Raw genomic sequence first — 27,185 nt, forward strand, 5'->3', positions numbered from 1 at the left:
GACTACTGGCCGCATAGAACGACGAAGGTGATATATCCACGACTTTCTCGGTTTACGACAGAGTTCTGTTCCGTCGTGCTGTATTCTATTAATAACACCGCAGTAACGCCATACTGTACAGTAAATATTTGTCTGAAAAATACTTTTTCTCGGGCGTAAATATAAAACAGATAAATGAAAACGGTTAGCACGGCGGTAACTGAGCGTGCCTTCTTGTGCAGTGTGACGATATGCCTTTTGCAGAAACTAGTCCATTGCGCACCATTGTGACGACAAGGACCCATTTGTAAAACATAGATTTCAACTCATTGAGTAGCCCCCCCCCCCCCCGACCGGCTAAATAAATGTTAAGTAAAATCAATTCATTAAAAATAATAATAATAAACGTTTTTCACCGAGGACTCGTACTGTACAGTCAAGTTGGAATGAAGTGCTCCTGTGTTGCCACCAGATGGCAGCACGTGTAAACACGTGCGTGAATCAGTGCTGCAGCGTTTTTATGAAGGTACTCCAACTCCTAACAATTATGAAACCCTGAAATATTTGAGTGAGAAATGAAACTTTTTATTTACTACATGTGCATTGATTACGATTAAAATATACAGATCATGCAATGTGTGTTTTGTTGTTATGTTTGAAGATCATCATAATAAAATTGTCCCACATGATTCAATTGAATAGTTTGTTTGGACCAGTTTGAATAAGTCAGATGGTTGGAATTGCATATTTGCACAGAAACACCAAAGTTGATACAGGGCCAGTCCGCCCATAGGGTGGGCTTAGCTAATGCCTCATGCGGGGTGGGATCACTGTCAATATAATTAGATTAAAATGAAATGAGACAAAAGGAAAATGTTTCTCGGTCACTGAGTAGAATCCAGATGAAATCTTCCATCACTGAATCTGCATCAGTCTCTTTCAAGTGGGGAAGGTGCACACATTTCCAATAACTTGACAACTTTTAACTTGGAAATAGATTCAAATTTAAAGAAATGCTGAATTCATATTATTACAAATGATAACAGCAAATACTCCCTTCTTTTGCTGAAGGCAAATTTATTGATGTGACCCCAGAGAACATTGGAAACATGTCAAAATGGCCCAATGACTCAGAACACAGGAGCAAAAGACAAAAATTGAAGGTAAATGGGAGAAAGAGAGATCAAGTTGTTGCTACTTTTGGTTTGTCCCATTAGGTATCGCAACAGCAAGTTACTCGCATGATTTGTTTGTCAGTAAAGACACAGTAATGAAATGAAGAAAATGTTCTGTTTAAAATTTTGTGGCATGTTATCTTATAAATGAAAAGCTATGTTAGAAACTATCGCTATTTGACTTTTTGTAAGCTTATGTAAATCGTTGATGGAGGGGGACACCATATAAAATTTGACTTAGGGTGCCATAGTGGCTAGGGCCGATACTAAAATATTTAACACGTGTCTGTGTGATATTCTGTTGATGGCGAGGCTTCTAAATCAGCCTGTGTTGCTTTGTTCTGGATTGTCTCCTTGTCATCCTTCTTGACTTTGGCAATGGGGTACCTCCTGGATCTAGATGAAGAGACATCGTCTTAACATTTACATTTTGTTAGTGTTAAGAAGACGTTTTGATTTAAAGAGGAGATACTTTGAAAAATGTACTTTATTTTTTAATTGTGTGTACACAAAAGAGCTGGGTCTCGTGAGTGCCTGCTCACCCATCAAGAATGAAATTAAAACACCAAGTAAATCTTTTGGGGTATGTCGTACGGTTAAATTTGCCGATGGTGGCGTCACGCAAGCACCATTCATTTGCAGTGCGGAGACAGATGGGTGAAACACTACATCAAAGCCAAGTAGAAACCCTTTTAAATGGTGAAAAAAAATGCATAAAACAGTGGTGCCTTGAGATACAAGTTTAATTTGTAACTCAAAACACTTAATTGAAATGAATACAAATGCCATTAATCTGCTCCAGTGACCCCCCCAAAAATGAACACAATGAAAATATATTGCACTTCAAACATACCTTAATGACATAATGAGACACTTTTGTCATAGTTTTGTGCTTCTGTTCCCTGACTCCTTCTAGTGTGTGCAATTTGGCCACCAGGGAGCAGTATAATACAGACAAATGGATATACGTTAAGGGGCTGTTCACAACTACTCAGTAAGTCGCAGTTAAATCAGTTGTTCTTCGGGGAGTATAAAGAATGTATGCCTGTGAGTGGTGTTAAATATTATCTGCCTACATGTGTTGCTATTTGTTAGCCCGTCCATGGTGTTTTGCATTACTTATTGGCATTAAGCGACACAGACTTTAGGGAAAGCTATGTCGTTGTTTAAAATACAAAAAAAAACAGGAAATAGTCTTTGTTTTATCTTAAGTTTTAGAGTAAACTTCAACTGTGAGTGGCAATAAATAGCTTGAAATCTCTTTTTTGAGAATATTGTTCTTCATCTCTAACTCTAACTGCTGGTTGTTGTGAAGTGAGTTGAATTGAGTTCACTGTCACTGTACAGCGATCGTATCTCTTTTTTTTTTTTTTTGCCATCAAGCCAAAGTAAAAAATTGTCTTAACGACGGCTCGTACTGTATGTTGCAAAATTCTTAAGTCAGGTCACTAGTATCTCAAGGCACCACTGCATGTCTCCTTGAATGCAACTAAGGGAGCCAAATCTGTAAGTGTGTGTGTGTGTGTGTGTGTATGCGTGTGTCGTCACCTGACAGAGACATTTGGTGAGGATACTCTGTGATGCTCCGTGAGGTCCAGATCTCCTCTGACTGCCTCCACCATCACATTCTGGAGGGTGTTGAGTAATATATCATTGAACACGGCCAGCGGTATGCGTTCAGCGCGCGGCGGCATTTTCAGCTTCGCCCCGGAGCCTGCCGCCGTTCCCAAGCTGTCAGCGCGAACGTGAAGTTCGGGATTTGTCTCTTCCAAGCCAATCAGAGGTTGGGGTATTGGCGAAGGAGTGGAGAAGATGACTTTAGGTTTGTAGAAAAGGGGTTTGGATGCCAGAGTAAGCAGAGAGCGGGTAAAGGCGTCATCATCCAGTATGCTCCTAGGAAGAATGAAATGAAGAAACACACAGTCATGTCCTGAATTCGTAAACTCCTAAACTAACAAGATCAACCTAAAAAGAGGAACTGGAATTTCTTAGGTCACAGTGATTCTCAAAAGTGTGGTACTCTAGCTCTCTCTAGTGGTATGCAAACAAATCAATAAATTAAATGTTCAAACTGTACATATCGTTACAGTGGCTTTTTGTTTTTGTGTTTTTTAATCCATTGCAGTACATTTGTTTAGTACATTTCAGTTGTTTAACTTTTAGGTACAATACATTTGCATTACATTGTTTAGAACTGCTTGTTTTCAAACATGTCTTTAGGTACAATTTGTATTTAATGAATATGTGTCACAGATTTTAATTGCATCATTATTTACAGTGCCACCGGAAAGTATTCACACCCCTTCACGTTATCCACATTTTGCTGTTACAGACTTATTCTAAAGCTGCTTTGAGTATAGTTTTCTTTAAAAACAAATCTACATAAAATATCCTACAATGAAAAAAGTAAAAACATATTTTCAGACATTTGTGTAAATTTATAAAAAATTTAAACATTCAAAAATAATAGGTACATACAGTGGGGCAAAAATGTATTTATTCAACCACCAATTGTGCAACTTTTCCCACTTAAAAAGAAGAGAGAGGCCTGTAATTTTCATCATAGGTATACCTCACCTATGAGAGACAAAATGAGAAGAAGAAAAAATAATCCAGAAAATCACACTGTCTGATTTTTAAAGAATTTATTAGCAAATTATGTTGGAAAATAAGTATTTGGTCACCTACAAACAAGCAAGATTTCTGGCTCTCAGAGACCTGTAACTTCTTCTTTAAGAGGCTCCTCTCTCCTCAACTCGTTACCTGTATTAATGGCACCTGTTTGAACTCGTTATCAGTATATAGGACACCAGTCCACAACCTCAAACAGTCACACTCCAAACTCCACTATGGCCAAGACCAAAGAGCTGTCAAAGAGCTGGAACCAAAGTAACAAAGTCTACCATCAGTACCACACTACGACACCAGGGACTCAAATCCTGCAGTGCCAGACGTGTCCCCCTGCTTAAGCCAGTACATGTCCAGGCCCGTCTAAAGTTTGGTAGAGAGCATTTGGATGATTCAGAAGAGGACTGGGAGAATGTCATATCGTCAGATGAAACCAAAATACAACTTTTTGGTAAAAACTCAACTTATCGTGTTTGGAGGAGAAAGAATGCTGCGTTGCATCCAAACAACACCATACCTACTGTGAAGCATGGGGGTGGAAACATCATCCTTTGGGGGCTGTTTTTCTGAAAAGGAACCAGGACGACTGATCCGTGTAAAGGAAAGAATGAATGGGGCCATGTATCGTGAGATTTTGAGTGATTTCAAGGTCCTGGAGGGGCCTAGCCAGTCTCCAGATCTCAACCCCATAGAAAATCTTTGGAGAGAGTAGAAAGTCTGTGTTGCCCAGCGACAGCCCCCAAACATCACTGGCTCTAGAGGAGATCTGCATGGAGGAATGGGCCAAAATACCAGCAACAGTGTGTGAAAACCTTGTGAAGACTTAACAAAAAAACGTTTGACCTCTGCCATTGCCAACAAAGGGTATATAACAAAGTATTGAGATGAACTTTTGTTATTCACCAAATACTAATTTTACATCATAATTTGCTAATAAATTATTCAGACAATGTGATTTTCTGGATTGTTTTTTTTTCTCATTTTGTCTCTGTGTGAGGTATACCTATGATGAAAATTAGAGGCCTCTCTCATCGTTTTTAGTGGGAGAACTTGCACAATTGGTGGCCCCACTATAAGTATTCACACCCTTTGCTTAATATATTGTTGAAGCACCTATGGCAGCAATCACAGCCTCGTCTTCTTGGGTATGTCTCTATGAGCTTGGCACAACTATTTTGGGGCATTTTCTCCCATTCTTCTCTGCACATCCTCTCAAGGTCAGTCATGTTGGATGGGCAGCGTCGGTGGAAAGCCATTTTTAGGTCTTTCCAGAGATGTTCGATTGGATTCAAGTTCGGGCTCTGGCTGGGCCACTCAAGGACATTCACAGGCTGCTCCTGAAACCACTCCTTTGTTATCTTGGCTTGCGTGCTTTGGGTCATTGTCGTGTTGGAAGGTGAATCGACGGCCTAGTCTGAGTTCCAAAGCACTCTGGAGCAGGTTTTCTTGAAGAATTTCTCTGTATTTGGCATCATCTCACCTTCTATGCGGACTTGTCGCCCAGTTCCTGCAGGAGAAAACAGCCCCACAGCATGATGCTGCCACCACCATGCTTCACCGTAGGGATGGTGTTAGCCAGGTGATGAGCAGTGCCTCTTCTTCCCCAGATATGACGCTTGCAATTCAAGCCAAAAAGTTCTATTTTGGTTTCATCAGACCAGTTTCTGCAGTTCTGCAAATCTTCAAGCTACCTTTTGGCAAACTCCAAGCGGGCTGCCATGTACCTTTTAGTGAGAAGTGGCTTCCGTCTGGCCATTCTACCATAAAGGCCTGATTGGTGGAGTGCGTTAGCAATGGTTGACCTTCTGGATGGTAGTCCTATCTCCGCAAGGGAACACTGAAGCTCCACCTTAGTGACCATAGTGTTCTTGTTCACCTCTCTGACCAAGGCCCTTCTTCCCCGGTTACTCAGCTCGGTCGGACGGCCAGATCTAGGAAGGGTCCTGGTGGTTCCATACTTCTTCCATTTCTGAATAATCAAGCTTTTCAGGAACCTCAATGCTGCTGAAATTCTTAAGGTAAATGTACTTTTTACAGATAAAAATTCAGCCTCGTTTTGATGAAAACAGAACTGAATTTTAATGTCGCTAGTCATTATGGCGCGCTAAGTATATTTGTAGGTGGTACTTGGTGTGAAAAGCTTGAGAACTACTGCTCTTAAAAATAGAGTTTGATTGCTGAGAAAAAAACAGCAGCAAGGTGAATCGCAAAACAAATATATGAAGCACTCCACCTGAACAAGCTACAAAATGTGTTATTGAGTCTGAATTCAAGAATAAAAGCATCAAACATCTAGCTCAGGATAGAGCTTCTCAATGAACACTTAACCTGATCAGAGAAGAGATAACATGCTGGAGGAAGTGTCGCTCGGGGCCCAGTGTCTGCGAAGGGCGCCCTTCTTGGAGGAGCGCGTCCGACCATATTTGAGGTCTCAAAGGCTTGATGGAGTGGAAGCACCTAGAGGCATGAGTTTCAGTTATTGATTTTAACAACTGGAATAAATGAAGTTTTCTCTGATATTCAAATTCATTGAGAGGCACCTGAACATGTTATCCCTCTTGAAAAGGTTCAATTGTTTACCTAAAGCGATTATTGAAGGGGTCAGGGAAGTATCTGAGATATTCCTGCGAATGATAGGAGCGCGCCGTCACCTCCAGATGTAGCAGCGTAGGTTCAGGCGGGGTCGGCCGTTTCCACACTTTTACAGCTTCACACTGAGCCCGCTGCTCTGCTCGTGCTAATCTGCTACAAATAGGTGGAAGAGTCTGAAGGAAAAGAGAAAATCATCTTTTATATAGACACTTTACAGGCACATCTGGATGGGAAATAATGCTTGACGCTATCAGTCACCTTGTATTTGCCCAGTGGTGGCCCTTTCATTTGAGTAGCAGCTGCAGGAACCTATGAAAAACAAAGAGGGAAACGACTGTCACTTCATCCCTGTCATTGATTTGGAGGATGTAGGGAATCTGAGGTAAGATCTTATCGTTCAGAACTTTTTGGCTTTCTGCAAGGTCCCGCTCTGTGATGGTGAATTCATTTTGCTGCTGATCTCGTTTCTGCTCCCAATGCTGCAGAGCCTCAGAATATTGAGTCAGTGCGGCCTGCTGTGTCAGCTGGAAGGAGTGGGAGGAAAAACAGTCAACAGAATAAGACGCACAACAAAAAAATCTTAATAATAAATACAACTACTAAATGAAAAAATATTTCAATCTAAACAAGAGAGCAATGTGGCTAAATAAAAAAAATACTGTTACATAAATAATAATAATAATAATAATAATAATAATAATAAAGCTCACTGTACAGAATAGGCTAAAAATAAAATATTCCATCCATCCATTTTCTGAGTCGCTTCTCCTCACTAGGGTCGCGGGCGTGCTGGAGCCTATCCCAGCTGTCATCGGGCAGGAGGCGGGGTACACCCTGAACTGGTTGCCAGCCAATCGCAGGGCACATACAAACAAACAACCATTCGCACTCACAGTCATGCCTACGGCAATTTAGAGTCTCCAATTAATGCATGTTTTTGGGATGTGGGAGGAAACCGGAGTGCCTGGAGAAAACCCACGCAGGCACGGGGAGAGCATGCAAACTCCACAACTCCATATTTTTAGCATTTCATAAATTCAAGGGAATATTACTACTACTACTACTAATAATAATAATAATAATGATACTCAAATGCTATATGGTTTACAAGTTGAGGGGAAAAGGACCATAGGTTGCACAACACAGTTCGAAACCTGCAACAGTGATTTATGGGTGGGGGTTACCTGACAGATGATGTCGAGATGATAAATAGTGGGGTAGTCTGTTGCCGTGAAGGTTAGCACACAAAAGATGCTTTCTCCTGGATGTAGAAGGCCTTGTTTAGGATGTATCCGGATCACCTTAAACCAATACAAAACACACGTGGAACACATAAGAATAAATATAAATGAATAAATATGTCATAACAGGAATCATTGCTATACACATATTTTTACTGTGATACAGTTCTTGCTGTAGCTGTGGTACCCTCACCTGAGTCAAGCACCATTTATAGAGGATTTCCTTTAAGGACACATTAGTGAGGAAGAAGACTCTTGAAGATTGTGAGCACACCGGGATGTCACCGAGAGAGATATTGTCCTCCGACAGGAATGCATTCTACACACACACACACACACACACACACACACACACACACACACACACCTTTAGAGTATTTATTTAGTGGTCGCAGAAATAACTTAAATCCAACATAAATAATAATAAATACAAATTTAATGAAAATTAACCAATGAAAATGAAAAATTTTGAATTTTGGTTAAACGAAATTATTTTCAAAAAAAATTCATGCAAGAGTCCTGGACAAAAATGATGGTACCCTTAATATTTTGTTGCACAACCTTTTGAGGCAATCACTGTAAAGTTTCAGTGAGACTTCTGGACCACTCAGCAGGTATTTTGACCCACTCTGGAACAAAATGGAGAAAACTGCTCCAGCTGTCTCAGGTTTGAAAGGTGCTTCTCCAAATGGCATGTTTCAGCTCCTTCGACAGATGTTCAATAGCCACTCAAATCTATCTATCCTAACTATTTTTACTCATTATTTTCTAAAAAAACATCCACTTACAATCATGAGGCAACAAAATGCCGCGACTCGCGCAGAGTGAGGGGAAGAGCCGTTTAGTTTTGTTTAGTTTAGTTTAACAACACTTGTCAGACAGTTCAAGTGTAATGAAAGGTAATAGTTTTTTTAAGCTATTTTCAACATTTTAAATTAGATACATTTTAAATCCTGGCCTCGCCTGTGTGGAGTTTGCATGTTCTCCCCAAGCCTGTGTGGGTTTTCTCCGGGCACTCTGGTTTCCTCCCACATCCAGAAAACATGCATGGTAGGTTGATTGAAGACTCTAACTTGCTCATAAGTGTGAATGTGAGTGTGAATGCTTTTATATGTGCCCTGCGATTGGCTGGCGACCACCGCCTCTCGCCCAAAGATAGCTGGGATAGGCTCCAGCATGCGTGCGACCCTTGTGAGGATAAATGGAACAGAAAATCGATGAATGGATGGATGGACGGACATGCGTGGTTTCTGCCAGACAGCGACGAAGATGGTGTGTCTATAGAGTGTGCTTCATGGTAATTTCTCCATTCTCACCTGCCCGGGGAGGGGTATCCTCCGCACACAGGGCACAGGTTTGGTATCACTGCTTGGGAACACATCTATTTGAGTACCCAAGCCGCAACCATCGAACCTCACTACTGTAGTTTCCCCATGTCGGACGTGAATGGGAACATCCATCTGGGAAAAACAATACACAAAAGACAGGCAATATTCGAGAGCTGATAGATAAATAAAAATAACCTTACATTACAATTGTCAAAATAGGGAAGAAGGGACAGCAGAGGAGACAAAGTGAATGACTTTATACATACACTATGCATCTTGGCCTCCAATGGGGAGAAAATGAATTCCAGCTTTGCCATCTTCCCAGGTAGGGCGACTCCCACTGGGTTGAGGCAACAGAGCAGCGGTTGGTTAAAATGGTTTTCTTGTAGCTGTGACAGCACACCTGCGTCCACTTCGTAATGGACAGGAACATCGCCGCCATTGTAAAGTTCATACGTCTATGGCACAAACAAAGACAAATATGGCATTATCATGCGCATTTTCAGAATGCAAACAAAGCAACAAGGTAAACAACAGGTAACGGGGGAAGGCTGCTTCAGTGGACAGTGAACCCCCGTTTATGGCTAGGGACACGTTCCAGGCCCAGCCGCAATAGGTGAAAAACCCAACAATGAGTCGTGCTGTACTGGGGGAGCACTGTGTTAATAAGCTCACAAGCCCATAGTGCGCCAAACATTTAAAGGCCCACCTGTATTGGAGGGGTTAAACCCCCAATCTTTATAGGAGTGAAAACATGATGCCTGGATAAAAAGTACAGATGTGGTCTCTCTTGCTCCACTGTCACCCCTTGGAAGTGCAGCTGTCAGGAACAAATTGGCAATTTGTTAACTAACACATGTTTACTAGTACAGGTACAGCAAGTTAGAAGAGGTAATTATTAGCAAGCAAATCAGGTTGTTGCATTACTTAATTGTTGTCCTATCTAAGTAAATACAAGATATAAAAATGATTTTTTGGGGAGCTGTAACTTACCAAGATCTCTCTGCCATGGAAGATTTTCAATATGATTGGCAACTGATGTGTCCCAGCAACAGTGTGGCTGTAAAAGGCACATTATTTTAAGGCCTAATCACATATCTGCCATTCTGTTTATTGACTGGTTGATTCAAAGATCAACATAATAAGATCATCATAATTGCTCTATAACTCTTTACAGGTGAGTTACATACCCAGTGGTTCTCATACATTTGTATCCATGGACCCCTTCATAATCCTAACACCAATTACACATAACGAACATGTGTACCCATAAATGCCATGGGAAGAAAAAAATTGCCTTGTGCAAGAAAAAAGTCACAACATTACAATAAGAAATGAAAAAAAAATGGAGAGAAAGTTGCACGGTTATCAGAATTTTTTTTAATTCTTTACAAAAACAAATACATTTTCTCTGGATAAAAAGTCATAATCTTATGAGAATAATGTGGTACTTTTTCCCAAAATGAAGTTGTCATACAGTACACATTATTGTATTAAAGTCAAAAGTTTAACAAGGAATGAAAGTCACATTTTAACAAGTGAATAAAAAAACTTTGTTCTCATATTGTGCCATTTTTATTGGAAATGGTGCCGTAATTGTCTAAAAGATCATACTATATTAAAAAAGGGCTTTTTTTCTCGAAAATGTCACAATCACATAAGAGCCTTTATTTGGCCTCAAGCTAAGGTAGGGGGGGAGTAATAATTGGTTTTGTGTGTTTGTTTCATTAGCATGCCAGTCCCCATATTTAGATGCACACTTTTTTTTTTTTTTAAATGATACAACTTCATCACTGATTGCAACTTAGGTACTTTACAGAAACCCAAGCTACAGCGCACAGACCCATAGTTTGAGAATCACTGCTCTTCGCGATAATATCTGACCTGTAGCTGAGCTGTACTGACTTCTGCTGGCCAGAAAGCAGAGTTCCTGAAAGGGGAGAAATGCTAAAAAGTTCCACAACCTGCAAATTTCAGGTGGAAAAGTTCAAAATTAACTCAGTTAATTCATACATATGAATATCCTTCATATATTAAAAAGAGGAATGATGGCATGCCTGCATCTGCTCTAGCTCATTGTGATATAACTCTTCTCCATGGCTCCAGTGCTTAAAGTCTACTTGTTGGTCGTCTGGAAACAAGAAGGTCCTAAATTTAAAGAAGACGCAAATCAGAAGTAAACTGGTACACATTTGCTTAGGGTTTTAAGACAACTTTCAAATTCAAAGACGTTTTAAGACAAATGTTGAAAAATGGACAGTAAGAAGGCTTGTCTAATGTGCAGAGTGAGGCCGTTCCAAACTTTGGGACAAGCAACAGGAAACGGTCTCACTACCCCTCAAACCTCCAGAAACAGCTGGTAAGCTGACCTGAAGCACTAGGCAGGAGCATTGGGATGCATTGGGATGGAGTAGGTCAGAGAGGTGACATTAAGAACATTTAAAGATTTAAAAACAAATAAAATAATATTCAAATGAACTATAAAGTCCACAGGCTGCCAGTGGAGGGAGGCCCGAATCAGAGTTATGTGTTCCCTCTTACATGTTCCAGTTAAGAGGCGAGCGGCAACATTTTGAACCAAGCAGCCGACACATTGGCAAACACAAATCTTAAGGCTGTAAGCGAATGCGAATGCAAATAAAATTGCTGTTTTAATACATGAGTACATTTTTAAAATTATATTGAAATTTATAGTACTAGTGTTTTGCTTTAAAACTTACCACTCTACAGGGATGCTGCCAGGATTATAAAGCACCAATCCAAAAGTTGAAGGTTTTGATTTCACGGGAGCTGCACTGAAGTTCAAATCCAGCATGGCTTTGATTAGGATCGTTGGGTACGTGCGCATACTAGAAACGGAAAAAAGAACCGCACCGTGACAATGTAAATCAAATACAGATTTGAAAAACAAACAACAAACAAAACACATTCAAACTTAAAGAATCATCTTATGCATATTATCTGTGCTTCACCTATGCCGTCTTGGGCTTCTGTAACTGTGCTCCACAGGGGAAGGCATGCAGACCAGCTGCCCATTGAGGCTGTCCACTGACAGGAGTTTCCAAACGTATGTCTTCCTGAGCCAAGCCACAACGCCGCCACTAGACACGTCGGTCACCTGCAGGGTGGGGAATACACCTTTGCCGCGCACTTCACACACTGGTTGGGGAGGGGACAACGGCATGCCTGGGAGGACAAAAGATGGACAGATAAGGAAAGTAAATGAGCTAAAAAAAATAAAAATAAAAAAAACAAGAACTGTGGTTCTTTGAGGTGTGTGTTTTCTGGATATACCACTGAAATTCTGTGTCTGGTAATTGATGGTCCACCCATACTGTGCTTGTCGATCCGGCCTAAATGTGGCTCGGAGCATGAATGCAGAGTGCGAGGCCACGGTTCCCCCTTCACAATCAAGTTGCAGGGCTGGGCAGATCGAACCTGATACAGTTAGTATCATGGGCAACTCTACTTGTACTCATTCACAACATGGAGACGTACATGAACGGACACTAAGGTACCAAGGCAGCGATTCTCAACCACTAATGTTTAAGCCGTGAGAGATCATCAGGAGTGCCATGGCAAATAATCCAACTTCAATAAATTGGTCTGGAAATTATGTATTTACTACACATAATTTATCTTTATTCATCTATCCATGCCATACCATGAATGTATTATAATGACAGACAGAACAATTAAATGGTACTCCACTGGATAAGTGATTCCTCAAAGTGTGGTACGAGTACCACTAGTGGTGTGCGAAAAACTCTTTTAAATACAAATACCATTTGTAATATTTAAAACATGCAATATAATCAAACTCAGAATGAAGCTTGCAGCTATGCATTCATCCTCTTTAAAAACAAGAAAATCCATTACAGTACATTTTTTACTTTTCAAGTACCTGTACAGTAGATTTTTCAAATCCAGTTCAGTTGTATTTAACTTTTAAGAACAGTACAATACATTTACACTTCTATTTCTAATATGTTAGTGTATTTTAATGTTGGTCATTATGGTGTTAATTTGAGAGCTAAGTATTTTTTTTCAAGTGGTACTTGGTGTAAAAAGTTCGAGAACCATTGCACTAGATGGCAGAAGGCCCAATCCACCTGTGTATCCACCTGTTGCCACTCAGACAATAGAGTAATAGCTTTGTGTTCAAATTAAAAAGGTCAAGAAGTCACGAGTGAGGAAATGTGTAAATAAATTGAGATGAGATCATCATCAGTTCAATACATACAGTATACTTTTTTTTTAACATTTTTGTCTGCTGGTGTGCTGTGAGATTTCTCTTAATATGTGCCTTGGCTCAACAAAGGTTGGGAATCACTGCACTAAGGAATACCAATTGTTGCCGGTATAGGGTCCTGATGAAGTTGCTCATCTTGTAGCGTCTGTTTAACGGAGACAACGAAGGAGATGGAGCAAGTACTGTTGTTCATCAGAGGAACATGAATTGACTGAGAACGTCCAACCAGAGTGTCTTCCATGTCTAGAACGTCTTTAACTGCCTGAGTTGGAAACATAAAATTATAGATCCACATCTGTGCTCATATGCAAGTATCACTGCACTTTCTAACAGCCTAATGCTTACAATACACAGACTCAACGCTTGTGATCGAACAAGATGGATCAATATATAGAGAGTCACACCTGTATGAAGCCTCTGGCGCCTTTTCCCACTATTTTGAGCGTAAGGATAGACTTTTCATAATTGGGGTCCTGGATTGGCCAGAAGGTGAGAGTAGGTTGAAGGACATATGTTTTCTCTTCCCTTGGATTGAAGGACCATTGCTGCTGCTGTGATGTCAAAACAGTCCAAAGAATTATAAGGGAAAAAACAACAACCAACACATCTGAAAGGTCTGTAAATAATTTAATACAGAACTATGTCTCATACCGCACTTTCATTGGCTTGCAGTTCACCAGCTTTTGGTTGAACGGAGATGAGCTCCTGGTCAGACTCCCGAATGTTCCATTGGAAGCTATGACACCGTGGTGAGCGAAATTAGAAATTATAAAATGATGTCACAATACAAAAATGACAGAAGAGCAGCCATGACAGTGCAGACAAACTAACCTTAGAGGTATGCAGCAGACGTTCCTGATGAGGTGAGTCTGCTGGGTGGGTGAGCCCACAGCTGTATCTTGGAAATATAAACTACCGCCTCCTGCAAGTGACACACTAACCTTTTCCAATATGCTGAAAACTGTAATTTCCTACAGCACACACAAAGCAAATCACACATTCCATAAAAAAAAGCTTTGTGGGTAAAACTTGATGTAAATTGGGCAGGTCTGTATTTGTACCTTTGTGTGTATGCCGGAATTGAGTTGAAGGCGCAGCTTAATTCCCTCTTTAGGATGGTCTTCTTTAGGAGTAGTTATGACGGTGAGGATTTGATGATGCCCAGGCAAGAGCAAGCCACACCTTGGCACTACTGACACCGTTGCTTCCAAGGTGGGGTCCAAGCTGTCGTTTAAGTTCCGAAAGAAAGTGAGGGGGTGCTCTCCGTTATTGTGGAGGAGCAATGTCTGACTGGATCGAACACTAAGGCCCGTGAATACCTACAAGCAATGTAATATTCAAGAGTTTATTATCAGAGATGATGAGGCATACCATTTAAAACACCAATGGCATTTACAGTGGATATAAAAAGTCTACACACCCATGTTCAAATGCCAGGTTTTCGTCATATAAAAAAATAAAACAAAGATAAATAATTTCAAAACATTTTCTACAGTTAATGTGACCAATAACCTGTACAACCCAATTGAAAAAAAAAAGTTTGTTCTTTTCAAAAGCAGAAGTAAAAATAAACAACTGAGATAATATGGTTGTATAAAGTGTGCACTCCCTCTATAACTGGGATGTGGCAGGGCTCCCAGTTCCACCGGAAGAAAAGCAGCTGCAAAGAATGATGCTGCGACCACCACGCTTCACTGTAGGTATGGTGTTCTTTTGGTGAAGAGCAGTGTTGTGTTTGTGCCAAAAGTACCTCTTGGAATTATGCCTAAAAAAAAATATTGGTTTTAGTGGACAATAACAAAGTCTCCCAAACACATGTAGGAAATGTGCTAGCACAAAACTTTTAGGCTTCTGCTAAAAGCAAAAAAGTTGAGTTTGAAGGTGATTGGTTAATTCCGAATACAGCCACATGACATTAAAAAGATGGTGTGTACACTTGTGCAACCACATGATTTCATTTGGTTATTTTTACTCCCCCTCTCAAAAAGTTTGAAAAACATTTCAATTAAGTTGTACATCTTATAGGGCATTAATGGAAGAACAAGCTTTGAAATAATTTTGGTCTCAATTTTGTCGAGACTTTTTACATCCACTGTATGTATTAGGAAGGAAACGTAAGACTTTAAATTTGTGGTAGTTTCAGGTTGTCATGCTTACCACATTATTTGGCTCAAGAGAGCAGTGAGGGTACATGTGCTCTTTGCCATCCTCAAAAGAATGGCCGATGACTCGGACAATGACACACCAAGGTGGACATATCTGTTCCTCATTTTCACAAGACTGACTTTGCTGCACCTAAACAGGAAAGGGTTAGTCAAAAACAATAAATTAGGACATACTGGGGCTCTATGTTCGTGACCAGCGTTTTTCCAACGCGGTGGGTGGTGTAAATCTGTACAGAGGCGGGTTAGACAGGGTATTTATAATTTTGCAAACGCCAAAGCCAACATATTGGAAAAAGAGTGGTCTGCGCCAGTGTGGGAGTGGACAGAGACAACTTCATTCAAAGCAGCTCCTCTAATTCCCTTTAAATGCGATCCAATGACATCTTGCAAGGAGACATCTCTGTGCGGAAGCTCGCTCTGTGCGTTACTGGAGAATTGTCACTGCTCTTGGTGGGTGTGTCAACAGACAAGGTGAGCTGGGAGCCTTATTAAATACAGAATGAGCATTGATAACCGCTGACAACTAAAATATGTCAGATATGTATCTACCCCCACCCAGGAATATTTGTGTGCCCCGTCTACCATCCATAAAATCATCAAAAGATTCTGAGAAAGCGGCATGGTCGAAAACCAACATTGAATGCCCTTGACCTTCCAACCACTCAAGATGGGACTCCATGAAAAACATGCATCATTGTGTAAAGGATATTGCCATGTGGGCTCAGGGACACTTCAGAAAACCATTGTCAGTTAACATAGTTTGTCGCTACATCTACAAACGCAAGTTAAAATTATATCATGCAAAGCGAAAGCCATCAACAACATCATATCAACAACACCCAGAAATGCCACTGGATTCTCTGGGCCCAAGCTTATCTGAGATGGAATGATGCAAAGTGGAAAAGTGGGCTCTGTTCTAATGAGCCTACAATTGGGGAGGAAGCACGGGGAGAGCGAGTTGAACCAGGAACCTCTTGACTATAAGGCAAACATACTAACCACTATACCAAAGTGCTACCAAGAAACCACTATATAATTTGTTGGTGTCAGGCTGAAACCTAGAACTATGTCCAAATTTGATAAATTTAATAGTTTTTCACAAATTGATACTATTGGTCAATCCCCATGTTGGTATGTTATTTTTTACAAATTACTGATCTAGTGTTTATCAGGTTTGCTCTCTTTGACAATGCAATGTTAATGGATTAACAATACAATGTTAATGGATCAACAAACGTAGTTTGTTTTTTTTTTTGTCTGAAAAGTAATGGTTTTATGGATATACCAGGTGTCTCCCCCCAAGGCCAGTAATATTGAAGGAACATGTTTTCAGTCACAAATGTAACACTATTGAAAGAAAGTTACACAAGACAAGCAAAACATTTAAAGGAATTCTTACTACTTTAAAAGCTAGGCACTCAAGTTGAGCTGCATGGAGTACATTTAGTTCCTTAGGATTGTATGCCACTCTGAATGAGGTGGACTTCAGCGGGGAAAGGTCACTTGTTGACGGAGAGACAGAGAATGGAGAGTCTGTGGCATTGGTCCACACCAGGCTATAAAACAAACACAGGGAATAAAACAAATATTTTAGTAGGTTTGGACTTTCGAAAAAAGATCCAGTTCAATTCTGTCGTGTCAAGAGTACATAGAAGAGGGGTAGGTGACTTTACGTGAGTTTCACAGCAGAGTGATTGGTGATGGCCACACCCTGAGAAGTTGCAGATGAAGTAGACATGGAGGAGCAGGAGGATCTGGTGTGATGAAACAGCAGCTCACTGGGCACCACTGTTACGCGTGTAGCGGGTGAAGATAAACCAGGTGAATCCTCCTCCGCCGAGCTGGGTTGGTCATTGTCTTCCTTGGGAGTGACTGACCTTACAATCGACACATTATCGGTTTGTCGGCTTGACTTCTAGAAAATAACAGGGACAATGGCTGGCTGAGCAAAACAATGTACAAATGCCACTGAAATGTTACTTCCATTATTTGGGGTCGGGCTGGAAACCAGGCAGAACCACACTTTACTTCATCCGCAGATAAGCAGAATGCTTGTGGCTCCAGTTGTGTGCTATTGTTTGGAAGTAGGACGTTAATGACGTCCAACCAATCCTCTTTACTATCTCCCAAATGTTCTGGTGTGAGTACAGCTGGTTTCTGGATATCTGAGTGACAGGTACCAATCAGGTCAAGAAACAAAGGCTCCTGTAAAAGAAAGATGAATGTGGATTTTCATGTAGGAGGATTATGTTAATGTTTGCCAATGTGTCAGCCTTGTTGCTCCTTAAAGGGTTGCACTGTAGATACATTCGCCAAATATGAGGCAAAATGTGCTTGTTTCAAGCTGTTTATTTGTCACTCCCAGTTGAAGTTTACTGTACAATTGAAGGGACAAATACAACGGTTGCACTGTGAGCTAATGCGTAAGTAATGTAGGTCTCCTAATGAATATTATGATCATGTTTATACTGTAGGTAAAATAATACATTGATCTCATGAAATTTGCTTTACTCATGTTTGGAATTTGCAAATTCAGTGTCTAAAAAGCATATACAGTGAGGCAAAAAAGTATTTAAGCAGCCACCAATTGTGCAAGTTCTACCACATCATAGGTATACCTCACCTATGAGAGAGGAAAAAAAGAGAAAATCCAGAAAATCACATTGTCTGATTTTTAAATAATTTATTCGCAAACTATGGTGGAAAATAATACAAGAGTTGGTTATATACCCTTTGTTGGCAATGACAGAGGTCAAATGTTTTCTTCACACACTGTTGCTAGTATTTTGGCCCATTGCTCCCTGCAGATCTCCTCTAGAGCAGTGATGTTTTGGGGCTGTCGCTGGGGAACACAGACTTTCAACACCCTCCAAAGGTTTTCTATGGAGTTGAGATCTGGAGACTGGCTAGGCCACTCCAGGACCGTGAAATACTTCTTACGAAGCCACTCCTTCATTGCACATTTCATCTTCAAAGCCCTTGCTGATGGAAGGAGGTTTTCACTCAAGATCTCACCATACATGGCCCCACTTCTTCTTTCCTTTACACGGATCAGTCGTCGTGGTCCCTTTGCAGAAAAACAGCCCCAAAGCATGATGTTTCCATCCTCATGATTCACAGTAGGTATGGTGTTCTTTGCATATAATGCAGCATTCTTTCTCCTCCAAACAAGACAAGTTGAGTTATTACCAAAAGGTTCTATTTTGGTTTAATCTGACCATATGACATTCTCCCAGTCCTCTTCTGGATCATCCAAATGTTCTCTACTAAACTTTAGATGGGCCTGGACATGTACTGGCTTAATCAGGGGGACACGTCTGGCACTGCAGGATTTGAGTCCCTGGTGTCGTAGTGTGGTACAGATGGTAGACTTTGTTACTTTGGTTCCAGCTCTCTGCAGGTCATTCACTAGGTATACTGATAACAAGTTCAAATAGGTGCCATTAATACAGGCAAGTAGTGGAGGACAGAGGAGCCTCTTAAAGAAGACGTTACAGCTCTGTGAGAGCCATAAATCTTGCTTGTTTGTAGGTGACCAAATACTTAATATTACCGGGGAATTTACCAATTATTCATTCATTCATCTTCCGTTCCGCTTATCCTCCCCTCGGGTCGCGGGCATGCTGGAGCCTATCCCTGCTATCTCCAGGGGAGAGGTGGGGTACACCCTGAACTGGTCGCCAGCCCCATCGCAAGGCACATATAGACAAACAACCATTCACACTCACATTCATACCTACGGGCAATTCAGAGTCTTCAGTTAACCTATCCTGCATGTTTTGGGGATGTGGGAGGAAACCGGAGTACCCGGAGAAAACCCACGCAGGCACGGGGAGAACATGCAAACTCCACACAGGCGGAGATAGGATTTGAACCTCGATCCCCAGAACTGTGAGGCAGATTTGCTAACCAGTCGCCAATTAATTCATTAAAAATCAGACAATTTGATTTTCTGGATTTTTTTCCCTCATTTTGTCTCTCATAGGTGAGGTATACCTATGATGAAATTACAGGCCTCTCTCATCTTTTTAAGTGAGAGAACTTGCACAATTGGTGGCTGACTAAATATTTTTTTTGCCCCACTGTAGGCTAACTGGGCATGAAAATATTAAGAAATGATCGTATTTTTAAGTATGGCATGACCTGCTCATTAATACAGTACATTTAAATACAGGTTGACTTCACACAAAGGACTCAATACACATATGTTTTTACATCTCTAGTTTTTACTTTTCTACTGAGGCTATTATGAAATGTCCGAACAATAAATCAGAGAAGATGAGAAATGTATGCTGGTTTTCACAGATCTACTTTTTGTGACAAAACTCCTTCTACTCTGAAGCATTTATTTTATTTGAAGCACGGCTACAAAACTTAGCAGCCTCGAAAATGTTTTTTTTTCTTTACTGAACTGCTGTCCGTTTTTTATATTACTTTATCCAGCACAAATATACATAATAATCTTAATTAATATCCTTCATTGCCTAATATTATTTTGACTTAATAAAAATACGACGATTTTAAGGTTCAAGGTTTTTCCGCCTATGATTACACTGCTTTTACTGATGTTTTTTTGCCATGGTATCATTTTAATATAGATAGCAAGGTACTTTGGACAAGTATTATATCAGTCAGAATGTTGATGCCGTAACAACACTAGTTCCTTACCCCGTGCAGTATAAAACAAGGCACGCTTCTGTGATGGGCAATAGGCACAGTGGGGCGGTAGAAGATAGTCAGTGTTACACGGCTCTTCACATTTAAGGTGCCACATTGTGGTTGGATGCTGAACACACTGTGTCCAGCGCAGTCAAGGTCCCATTGATAATTCGCCTGAACAAATGAAGAATTGATCATCTCAATTGTCTGTGACGCTGTGGCTCCCACTTCAATACAGCCAAAGTCAACCACAGATGAAGAAAATGAGACCTTGGGACCTGGTAACAAAAAATGTATAGATGGATGAATTTATGTATAACAAAGATCAAAAATATTTATTTCATTGCATTTGTGTATCGTACCTGCACAGTTTCCAATGAGCTTAAGCACTGTTTTGTTGAGTGCCCCTTTGCATTCTACAGTAAAATACTCAACAGAGACAGAACCAGCAACAGTAGGCACAAAGGTGACTTTAGCCGACATACTTCCACCTGGGGCAACTTTACCACTGCTGACATCACAGAAGAATTCGGTCCCCAACAAGGGCACCCCTCCAGAGAGTCGGGTAAGGGAGAAAAATGCAGTAACCTGGAAGACAGCAGGGACACACGCAGCATAAATTACCAAAAGAAAAAAATTCATGGAATCAGATATCATCAGATCGGAATAAGGCCTTTTTCAAATGTGGATACAAATCCAAGACGCAACACATACAGTGGGTACGGAAAGTATTGAGACCCCCTTAAATGTTTCACTCTTTCTTATATTGCAAGCATTTGCTAAAATCAACTAAGTTAATTTTTTTCTTCATTAATGTACACACAGCACCCCATATTGACAGGAATGTGAATTTTTCTTTCCTTTTTTTTAATACAACTGATGACTAAACAACAACCATCATTAATTTCTTTATGTTCATCCATCCATCCATCCATCCATTTTCTAAGCCGCTTCTCCTCACTAGGGCCGCGGGCGTGGTGGAGCCTATCCCAGCTGTCATCGGGCAGGAGGCGGGGTACACCCTGAACTGGTTGCCAGCCAATTGCAGGGCACATACAAACAAACAACCATGCGCACTCACATTCACACCTACGGGCAATTTAGAGTCTCAAATTAATGCATGTTTTTGGGATGTGGGAGGAAACCGGAGTGCCTAGAGAAAACCCACGCAGGCACGGGGAGAACATGCAAACTCCACACAGGCGGGACCGGGGTCTTTATGTTTATGTTTAATTTAATGATAAAGCTTTTCTGAAATAAGTGACAGTTTAATTTGAATCCCATGAAAATAACACTAAATGGGTTCCACCTGGTCCTTCATGTTTTCTTTAAAGAATTGAACACATCTTACAAATTCTGCCTGGGTAATCACACATGAGCACAACTGTGTGTTTTCTCATTTTCGAAAAAAAAGCAGGCCTGTGTATTTCAAAATAAGAGCAAGTAAATAAAACGAAAGTATTATGTGTTCAAATGAAATGCTTAACTTCAGAATAATTATTTGAAAAAACTAACAAAATACAGACAATACTTTGTTTTGATCATGAGTAGAAGCAAAATCATGTATTGTAAAAATGCATTATACGTAGGTAGAATGGTTTTCCAGAATTTTTAGGTCTACTTTGGGGGTGCGTATTATACATGGGTGCGCATTATACATGAGAAATTACGGAAAATGGTATGCAACATTTTGTATTTCTATTATCTATGTATTCTTTACTTCCGTATTGTCACTGTGCCTGGAGTTGACGCTTGTGGAGTTATATACTGTACTTACCATTTGGGCATGTGTACTGTCAGTGTAAACATATGTCACTTGAAATAGAAATGGCGAAAAAAAAATCTGATATTGGCATTAAATCAGAATTGGGGACTTGATCCTACAGTGTAAATGCAGCCTTACTCACATGAGAAGGATTACAGATGTCAAAACATTTCTGTAAACTTTGTCCAACTGCCACAGAACCAAAGTTAAGCACTGGACCACCATGTTGTTTCTCAGCTTTAGAACTTGGGCTTCTCAGTTGAAGACATGGGTACTTGGCTTTCAAAAAGAGCATACACAAGAAGTAAATGATTCTACTGATTGATATGCGGCCCTCATCTAGTCACACACTTGAAATGTATTCATACGTAATTACAGTACCCACTCCCTGAAGAAGCACTGTGGCACAGCAGTCGACTTTCTGTCCTTCCTCTCCAAAGCTACAATAGGCATGTTGGTTGTACAACAGCGCTTGCTGTGGTTGGAACAGGACCATGAGCTGAATCTCCTGGCTGGGCTTCAGCACACCTTCCTCTGGACTCACTTGAAAGGGTTCAGAACACTCCCAATGGAAGTAAGTGTCGAGTTTGCTGTGGGAAAACACGATTTACAGAAAGGTCTGAGTCCAATACAGTTTACACACTTTTAAGACAATGTCAGAGAAAAGTAAGGCAATTAAGTCAATTTCAGAGATGGTGTGATTTATTTATTTATTTTGTTCAGAAACACCACTCGTTCATTCATTGCTGTGGACGTTTATATTCGTCAACTGGAATCCACTTGTTTACTGCCACAGACGTATATATTAGAAAAGTACGTGTTTCAACAGGTAGGCATGGGAGAAGGGTTTAGCCCATTTTTAAATCACTGTAATGACAAACAGATGCCAGTCGATGAGGTTGTTGCATTGCTTTGGATTTGAGGGCACCTTTTGAGTTGAAGATAAAGAGTAGTGGGTGAATCGCTGCTTGATAAGTCAAGAAATGCCAACACGTTGGAAGTTGGATTGGTTTAGGCACCTCACACTCAAACGGAGTATGTACAGTATATGTTAATGGTATGAACAGAGTATGTGTCGCACTAGGGAGTAAAAAGTCTGGTAGTGATCCTGAGAAAAGAAGATCTATTTTAATTTATTATTTACATGTATATATTTATATGCTCATATATACCTTTATGGTCAGGGTTTTGTGTTTAAACTTGTTGAAGTCTTTACTTTACAAATCTTATGTGAATGATCACTTCTGGTTCGGGTGACGTATGCAGATGGCGCGAGAGAGCTAGACGGAAAGAGAGATATCGACACAAGAGGTGAACCCATATGATTGTGTTGTGGACTTCTCATTTTCCATGTATCTACTGCTGATTTATAATGCGCACACAGTATGTTATATTTTGTTTATTCATCGAATGCTTGTGTCAAGGAAGTGATTGTAATTGCTTACTTGCGCTGTTTTTAGTATTCATGATGTTCGATGACGAACGAGCAATAAAACGATTGTGGACATCAGTACGAAGCGTGGTTCTTTACCAGAATAGATACAAATGACGAACGTCATTTAAAAAAGCCACTGACAGTCATCACGATCTATGTTGTGAGTCAGCGTTTCTTAGTTATATAGCTGTAAATAAATTATTAGTTTGCCATCAAAAACCGTTTTTCTGTGTGTTTTTTTGTTTTATAGTTTGAGGTGTTACAAAAGCAAAAAATATTAGCTTCAAAGTCACTGTCCTGTTTTACACTTTTCACAAAAAGCTTGTTTTCTCAGCGTTTTGGTGCGAAAACTGTTTTTTGGTGAAACCAACCCATGTTCTACTGCTCATCCCTAAAGAATGGAAAAAGTTAGAAATAAACTTTTTTTTACTGGTGAAACAACAGAGTCTACTCTTTCTTTTCAAAGTTTTGGTGCTTATATTGTCGCAGATAACAATATTCCGTGGATCTTAAAAGCTCAAAGGTCAAAAGCCTTTAAAATGGCTGGCAATATTGGGAAATCTGATTTGAAAGCAGCTGGCAGTGAATGAGTTCAAATTACACCCATTAATTTTTTGTTGTTGTAAATTTACTGCTTGTCTTGATTAGGTCATAGGTGTGCTGGAGCCTATTCCAGCCGACTCTAAGCGAGAGGCTGGGTATACACTGGACTGGTCACCTGTCACTCGCAGGGCAGAAAAACAACTATTCACACTCATATTCCCACCTGTGGCCAATTTAGAGTCTTCAATCAACCTAAGCGGCATGTTTTTGGAATGTAAGAGGAAGCCAGAGAACTCAGAGAAACCCATGTAAGCTCAGGTAGAACATGCAACCTCCACACAGGAAAGCCAGAGAATCGAACGAAGTGTGAGGCAGACGTGCAAATCACAAGATTTACCTGCTTACGCTACATTTTTTGAAAATTAAATTCAACAATTTCAAACACTCCCATTTACCTGAGATTCTTCAACAGAAAAGTAGCAGAAGCAGACTGATGCACAGCACAGAGTGGGAGGAGTACAGTGTCCGGCACTCCCAGGGCCGCATAGGGAATGACAGCCTGAAGGATTACTTGGAAAGTGCCATCTTTACTCTGAAACTCAATGCTGTCCTCGTACTTACACTGGCCAACAAACAAGACATTACATAGGACCACATCAAAATGACTGTGTGCTAGAGAGTGTTACACCAGTGCATGACTGACAATATTACCTTCTGGGTAGGTCTAAAGGTGACTGGTATGGACAAAGTCGTCCCTGGGCTCACCGTGATGTTCCGGGAACTGGAGATGCTGAAGAATTTGGTCACTGGAGGTCTGAGAGGAAGCAAAGAGAGAATTTACTCATGTGGATGTATTCAATTACCTTTTACTTGTTTGCGTTCCGCTTTACGTGACCACAACTGACCTTAGCTGAAGTTTCTGGAGCTTGAGGCCAATGTTCTTTAACGTTAGCGATTTTGTGAATTCCCTGCCCTCATCCCAGTCCTCCCAAAGCAGCTCAGGCTTCGTTTCCAGTCCCAGGAAGCAGTTTCTTTGAACAGGGGCACGCCGCTGGCACTTCAGCTGAGTCCCTGGATGCTGCCAGGGGAAGTAATTCGGAGGAAATAGAAGATGGGGAAAAAGAGAGAGGACATTATATTAGAAGATGGATGGGCACATGACACCCAAAAAAAAAGTTTCAATTAGAAAGATGCTTACTCTGAAATTGTTCCACAGTGCTTCTGACCCAGTTGGCTTTGGGCCCTCAGATTCAGCTAACATGACTGGAAACAAGGATGATTAGACGTGTTGTTATGTTTTAAATGTTCCTATTTACAAAACGAACTGAAAATTTTCTGTTTAGTATTTTTTTTTTAAAAAGAAAAAAAACAGCAAGGGACACGACTGCGACGTTCGAGCATTGGGTGACATGAATGCAACCCTTTAAAAAAACTAAAGAAAACAAATTTAAAAAAACAGACAAAACAAGCGAACCATTCCTTTCAAGTTTCAAGTTGATAGAAATTTAACGTCCAGACATTCAACATGTTCGCAGCTGAGTCACGAGGACGACACGTACAGTAGTTTATAACACAGCAGGGTTTGAAGTCAGTTATGTAGAAAGTACCTCAGCGAAATCGCACTACGGCACTGATGAATTAAAAGAAAATAATGGCTAGCCTGCTAAGAGCTAGCGAGCTAACTACAAGCTAACTAGCACTCTCTACCTCAAACACGCTGGATACATCTTTAATTACTACACCTACGTCCCTAATACAGAAGGCTTTGTTTTACATTCGTTGTTCATCATTTAAAAACTCCCACTTCATTGTGCGGACTCTTAACACTCACTCACTTGACAGTTGAACTGCTATAAGAATATATTCATCTGCGATAGACACACGCTTACCTTCTTAAAGTATGACAACTTTGCGAAAGCAACAACTTAATCCATTTGTTTTATATATTAAAAAAAAAAAACATCCGTGTAAGGTAATTTGTAGTCCACAGTTCTTGACGTGTTGTGTGTTGCCATGGTAACTACGGAAAACAGAGTGTAAAATGTGTAAAAAGCGAAGAAATATTATAAATATTATATTTTATTATAAAGGTAAAGGTTACAAATATTGGCATATATTTGCAAAATACGCGTCAGTGAATGGAAGCTGAATGCGTCTCATTGCCAGTTGTTCTTCAATTGAACTTTATTTGTTTAACAATTATGTGCACAAAAACGAACACCACAGTTGCAAAATCAAGGTAAAATATATTATAAGAATCTTAAATTACTTTGACAGAGTCACAGTTAACTGGAATATTTTAAGAATAATAGGCTAACTAAGAGAACAGTTCATCCCACATGTAGTGTGTTATGCGTATGTTTACATTTTCCTCTTTGCAGTTTTCAACCATGCAGAGCAAATCACTTTAATTTAAGTCGGATAAAAAAAAAATATTAAAATTAACAATAGAAAATCTGAAGTGCTGTTACCATACTCCCCCCTATAGATAGAAGATATTTAAATACAACCCCGATTCCAATGAAGTTGGGACGTTGTGTTAAACATAAATAGAAACAGAATACAATGATTTGCAAATCATGTTCAACCTATATTTAATTGAATACACTACAAAAACAAGATATTTAATGTTCAAACTGATAAATTTGTTGTTTTTAGCAAATAATCATTAACTCTGAATTTTATGGCTGCAACACGTTCCAAAAAAAGATGTGAGAGGTGGCAAAAAAGACTGAGGAAGTTGAGGAATGCTCATGAAACACCTGTTTGGAACATCCCACAGGTGAACAGGCTAATTGGGAACAGGTGGGTGCCATGATTGGGTATAAAAGGAGCTTCCCTGAATTGCTCAGTCATTCACAAGCAAAGATGGGGCGACCTTCACCTCTTTGTGAACAAGTGTGTGAGAAAATAGTTGAACAGTTTAAGGACAATGTTCCCCAACATACAATTGCAAGGAATTTAGGGATTTCATCATCTATGGTCCATAATATCATCGAAAGCTTCAGAGAATCTGGAGAAATCACTGCATGTAAGCGGCAAAGCCGAAAACCAACATTGAATGCCCGTGACCTTCGATCCCCCAGGCGGCACTGCATCAAAAACCGACATCAATGTGTAAAGGATATCACCACATGGGCTCAGGAACACTTCAGAAAACCAATGTCAGTAAATACAGTTCGGCGCTACATCCGTAAGTGCAACTTGAAACTCTACTATACAAAGCAAAAGCCAGTTATCAACAACACCCAGAAACGCCGCCGGCTTCTCTGGGCCCGAGCTCATCTAAGATGGACTGATGCAAAGTGGAAAAGTGTTCTGTGGTCCGACGAGTCCACATTTCAAATTGATTTTGGAAATTGTGGATGCCGTGTCCTCCGGGCCAAAGAGGAAAAGAACCATCCGGACTGTTATGGACGCAAA

General features: G+C 40.3%; 1 protein-coding gene across 4 annotated transcripts; it reads right to left on the bottom strand.

The window, feature by feature from the left end:
* Positions 1–625: 625 nt before the first annotated feature.
* On the bottom strand, positions 626–25,742 carry cfap65 (cilia and flagella associated protein 65). 4 transcript variants are annotated; one of them, XM_061692848.1, is made up of 35 exons: positions 25,652–25,742; positions 24,961–25,025; positions 24,668–24,840; positions 24,474–24,576; positions 24,218–24,384; positions 22,166–22,374; positions 21,927–22,063; positions 20,382–20,607; positions 20,029–20,297; positions 17,389–17,565; positions 17,034–17,275; positions 16,760–16,916; positions 15,353–15,490; positions 14,257–14,514; positions 14,027–14,166; positions 13,847–13,931; positions 13,600–13,746; positions 13,292–13,457; positions 12,238–12,366; positions 11,916–12,129; positions 11,664–11,792; positions 11,001–11,091; positions 10,828–10,907; positions 9,937–10,003; positions 9,653–9,763; positions 9,210–9,401; positions 8,932–9,075; positions 7,809–7,934; positions 7,559–7,675; positions 6,779–6,898; positions 6,633–6,683; positions 6,363–6,547; positions 6,111–6,239; positions 2,703–3,047; positions 626–1,550 (listed from the first exon to the last, which is right to left on the bottom strand). In XM_061692848.1, the coding sequence occupies exons 2-35, from the start codon at positions 25,021–25,023 to the stop codon at positions 1,430–1,432; spliced, it is 5,208 nt and encodes a 1,735-aa protein (XP_061548832.1). In that variant the 5' UTR covers positions 25,024–25,025; positions 25,652–25,742; the 3' UTR covers positions 626–1,429. The 4 variants fall into 4 exon arrangements, with proteins under 4 accessions (XP_061548832.1, XP_061548833.1, XP_061548834.1 ...); XM_061692849.1 differs by lacking the exon at positions 12,238–12,366; XM_061692850.1 differs by lacking the exons at positions 24,218–24,384; positions 24,474–24,576; positions 24,668–24,840; positions 24,961–25,025; positions 25,652–25,742 and having other exon boundaries at positions 20,029–20,193; positions 20,505–20,607; positions 22,170–22,261.
* Positions 25,743–27,185: the final 1,443 nt, after the last annotated feature.

Source organism: Phycodurus eques, chromosome 12 (assembly GCF_024500275.1).
Source record: "Phycodurus eques isolate BA_2022a chromosome 12, UOR_Pequ_1.1, whole genome shotgun sequence".
Classification (NCBI taxonomy): Eukaryota; Metazoa; Chordata; class Actinopteri; order Syngnathiformes; family Syngnathidae; genus Phycodurus; species Phycodurus eques.